This window comes from Larimichthys crocea, chromosome XIII (assembly GCF_000972845.2).
Source record: "Larimichthys crocea isolate SSNF chromosome XIII, L_crocea_2.0, whole genome shotgun sequence".
NCBI classification, from domain to species: domain Eukaryota; kingdom Metazoa; phylum Chordata; class Actinopteri; family Sciaenidae; genus Larimichthys; species Larimichthys crocea.
Window position 1 is genome coordinate 20712392 of NC_040023.1, and position 4846 is coordinate 20717237.

A 4846-nucleotide genomic window follows, 5' to 3' on the forward strand; every position below is an offset into this window, starting at 1 on the left:
ACACACACACACACACACACACACACACACACACACACACACACACACACACACACACACACACACACACACTGGTTCCTGTGTGTGAGTGGGCTGCATTGTGTGCACTGCATGGAAAACCGAGGCAGAGTCGGGCTAGCCGAGTGGCTGGCAGTGCCAGCTCAATGAGAGTTGGCAGTGGGCTTTAGAGAAACATTTTCAGGGTGTGCAGCGCACCACCACTGTAGCCTGCAGACTCTGTTTTTCCACATAGACTCTAAAGTTGGCAGTGTACACAAGATTTTGACCCAGTTGAGTTTCAGCTCTGCTGCTTTTCTGCCAAATTCAGAAAAGATCAGCTTATGGGAACGCTCACTGACAAACAGGGAGAATAACACACAGACTTTAGAGACAAGCTCTAAATTAACTGTGTTTGGCATCTTCCAACAGGGGGGGTAATGAGAACAACACAACAGTAGAAAACACAAATGAGTTTTCAACACAAAGCGAATGGTGTTAAAAAAAAAAAAGGTCCACTGAGTCAAAGAATAATTTTTAAGCATTTCCTTTGGCACTGGATAACTGAGTAGTTACACATATGCACACAATGCGTGTGATTCACAACCATTCATCAGTCCAATCTAAAAGCTTAGAGATTTCTAATTCAATATACGTATACGACCCCACCTACGGCTGACTCACAGGCCTGGCTGCTCATCACCAAAGTCATGCGGAGCACAAGTGAGGCTGCCAGTAAATTCATCCACACCGGGACTGGGAAAAGAAGTTGCTGAATAGAGAAGCCACTGACGTCAGTTGTCACCTTTAGAGAACAACTGCACACAGAGAACATTACTGCCCACTTTATCCTGACAAAATACATGTATCTACAGCTCCATGTTTAGTTAAAGATTAGTCTGTTTTTCTGTGGATGCAAGGGGGCCACATTCTTTCTGTAGGATGCTGACAAAAGTATAACCCTTTTTATCAAAGCAACTGCATGTCATCATTGTGAGAGTAGCTATGGAATGAAGTTGCCGTAAAGTTTTGTTTTCAATTTTATGATGCAATCTTTGATTTGTGAAATGATGAGTAGTTACTTCCCAACTCCCACTCCTCCTTCACCAAATTCTTCTTTGGGCCCTGCTGTGTGATCTTCATAAAGTCACAAAAAGAGTTATGTGTGTGATGTTGTAATGAAAAGAAACCCTTAAAAGAATATTCCTTCAGAGGCAGCCTTGTTTTTAACACAGCAAAGTCACAGTTGCCAGGAGGCAGCAAATACTAACTCTACCTGGCTGGTAGGTATCAACTGTGAACAATCCACTGTGCTGCTTTTTAAACAGCAGTTTGTATTTACACAAGGCCGTGGCACTGGGGACTGTGTGAGGAGGTACAACACAGTTTGTGAATGTTAACTGATAACATTAGACCTGCTCTAGAACTGAAATGACTAATATCCTGACAGCAAAAAGGTGTGGCAAAGAGGGAAGAAAAGAGCTGAGACAACTGAGTGATTAAGTTTGTCTCTTACCCAGAGAAGTCGGTGGATAATATCCCATAGTTAAAGATGAAGACTCTGCTTACTTGGCACGCTGTCAAGTAGCCCATAGCCATCACCATGGAATGCCTGTATGTGAAGGAATGAATGAAAGTAAATCAGACAATTACTCAAAATTTATTTTTATGAGACTATCTACAATGATTGAATATTGGATTGGATATTTTGGTTTTCTACATCCTCAGACTGGGTAACAGGGATTGATGAAGTTTAGCTCAGTTCATTGATGTCTATTGTGTGTGATTGAATAGTAATTTCTTTCAAACCTTGGTAATGTGAACTTGCAAACTTGCGATTATATTTTTCAAACACTGACATTAGGAAATAGCAGAAGGATTTTTTTTTGTGTTGGTGCACTGGAATGTTCTGAGATTGTCTTGATTCATTCACAGTAACCTCCGCTCACCTTGTGCAAGTGATAAAGAGGTGTGTAATGTGGTATGTGTGTTTAAGCTGGGACACACTTTTTTATTGTGATTTGCCTCCACATGTACAAAACAATACCGGTTTTATCTTCCAGGTAATCCCTTTACTCGTGAATACCAGAGCAACCTAACCAAACCTCACTGATGTTGCTCCATTCACAAAGAGAGAAAAGAAACTATGACACACTTCAGGCAAGTTGTTTCAAGCCACCATGTACAGTACATGCATACATATGAAGTAACATGTTAGGACATTCACAAAGCTAGAAGCTGTATGGCTTCAAAAAGAGAAATTGGCATTTAAAAAATGTACACAAACACAGACATACACAGCCCAACTGTGTTCGCTGATTTCTTAGACTGGTCTGGCTGGCGTGTCAGGCTGCCTTTCACCTGACGTGTTTTTTTTTAACAGCAGCATTTTAGTTCAGGCTGCATTTTGACAGAAAGATAATGCTGAAGGCTAAACACTGAAGGCTGTGTTGTGTATATATTGGAGGGAGTAAATGAATACATTCAAAAGTGTGAGCAACAAGAAATGTTTGTGTTTCAGATTTAATTGTCAAAAACAGCCAACAAGTATGTTATCAATAGGCTTGCCATTTTCTAGACACAAAACGAACACCTATGACGTAAATAGTTTTCTGGGCTGATCTTACCTGACAAGTTTTACTGGAAGACAACAGTAACTAGAAATACTATCATACACACTGGAAATGAGGTGTCACTGTCAGCATAGTGTCAGACAAGGCAGCCTGGTGTGGAAACAACACTTGTAGCAACTCAAAGGAATTTTATTTGTCTAAAACCAAATCAACCAGGCCATCAGATCATTACAAAAGGACAGAGGTAGATAGTAGAGTTTGTTTAACATTTTCCCTTTCCAGGTGATTGATTTATTGCACACAGCATTAAGTAATGTACATCAAATTTAAATATATGAGATGGTCAGACACACTTCAGTGTTGTACCAATCCATTTTATAATTATTTATAACATTCTGTCTACATAACATGGCTTCATCTCAGACTTTTTCCTTTTGAGGTATGAAGACCAACACCCACCTGTGGACATTGCTGATGTCAGATTTGATGATGATCAAGTAACTTGCAACCACCACTGTCAGGATGTGAGCTGCGTACCTGCAGAAAAGGACATGTTATCAAAAAAATGTGCATTGTGACCATTATTAGAAACAGTGTTGTTTATTAAACATTGAAGTGGACTTTATGTCTGTAATATGGTGCAGTGTATGTGTCAGTGCAGCTTAGATATGTTCCCCTGAAACCTGTTACTCATGGATCAAATGCCAGCACAACCATGTCTCCAGTCTATCTCCTTTCTCTGCACTCTTATTGTCTACAGCCTCATTGTCCTCCTATAATTATAAGCCAGTGGTGCTGCTAACATTCAGGACTGGACCCTGACCACAGGACCTCTGCCCTGTCTACTTGTTAAAAGATAGTTAACTATCACTATACTTTCACTCAGTTCAATCAAAATGTGTTGGTAATTAAGGCGTGTCACTGACACAGTAATGAAAAGACAAAGAGTCGCAGCATCCTGTGAGATAAACTGAACACTGTAGTACTGTGTGAGCGTGGAATACAGTATCGTACGGTACCATCCAAAGCAGAAGATGAGAAAGGCAATGCCAAGCAGAGTCGCCACAGCGTGCCTGACCAGGGGATTGGCATGGCTGGGACTGAGGTAGAGACGAAACCAGAAGGCAGCAAACAAGGCAAACAGCTGACACGCCAAAAAATTCACCTGTATGGGAGAAACGAGAGATTAGGATGCTCAAAAATATTCAATGAAACATTTACTTTTTTGGTACTTGACAAAAAAAGATAAAAACATAAATCAAATCTTAATACTATGGGGATGTATTATTCAAGATTATAAGATTTTTCCCACATTTTTGATCATATTATCTTATCTTGGTATCTTATCACCATTATAAGCATGACTAGTTTTGCTATGGTATTTGCTTTAAATGCTAAGAAGCATCATTTTAAACACTGGCATGCAGGTCTTCTAATTTATACCAACACAGTTATGAATTGTAATGTGGGCGTCGCGAACTGTTAATGAATCACTGCATGTCTCTCTAACAAATGCCACAGCGTTAATTGACTGTCCCAACGCAGATTAGTAATATATGCTGTTTATTAACCCATGGGCAGATATTCCTACCTGGTCAAGAGGAAAGCCCAAGTATCCACTGACAGGCAGCAGCCACTTTGATCCAGTGGTATTAAACGCAGTGTCCGCGCGTTCGCCCATCCTACGTAGTTTTAATTTTATCGACGCTTCAATGTTGCTCAACGTAGTCTTTCCCCTTCTGTTTTTTAAAGATAACTACTCACTATTTTCTGTGACTGAAACACATTGTTTGCCGGAAAGGCCCCGTGACAAGTCAAACCAGTCCACAGTGTGATAGACTTGACACAGAAGTTCACTCCTCCTCCTCGGACTCAGAGTCTGACACGGACAGGCAGAAATAAATAGCGTTTCCGGTCATCCAAAATAAAAGCACTGCTAACGAACGTGTCAAATAAGGTTTTATAGCGCGGTGCTACAATCGGAAAGCAAATAAAGATATGAGCTGTTTTCAAATAGAAAACTTCTTCTAAGGTTTGTTTTCTCACTCGCACGCCTGCCGCTGTAAAAGGCGACGTCTTAAACGAATAAAAGCCATGCCACCTTACTTCCGGTGTTTTTTTAGACTCTCTTTCAAGCTTGGCACAACAAATATGAGTACCCCAATCACGTTTTTGATGCTCACAGAATTGAAGAGAAAAAATTGTCACTTTATGAATCAATGAAATATCGCCTGCTTTCTTGAAGTTTAGATGTGAGGTGGTCAAAATTTGCATTT

General features: G+C 40.3%; 1 protein-coding gene across 1 annotated transcript in view; it reads right to left on the reverse strand.

Annotated features, from left to right (window-relative positions):
* The window catches only part of mboat1 (membrane bound O-acyltransferase domain containing 1), a 13960-nt gene extending 9496 nt beyond the window's left edge, over positions 1-4464 (reverse strand). Inside the window, exons 1-4 of the mRNA XM_010732368.3 lie at positions 4162-4464; positions 3590-3735; positions 3030-3107; positions 1514-1609 (exon numbers count right to left, since the gene is read on the reverse strand). Coding sequence (XP_010730670.3) covers positions 1514-1609; positions 3030-3107; positions 3590-3735; positions 4162-4251 — 410 coding nt within the window. The 5' untranslated portion in view covers positions 4252-4464. The remainder of the gene's footprint in view (positions 1-1513; positions 1610-3029; positions 3108-3589; positions 3736-4161) is intronic.
* Between the last annotated feature and the right edge of the window lie 382 nt (positions 4465-4846).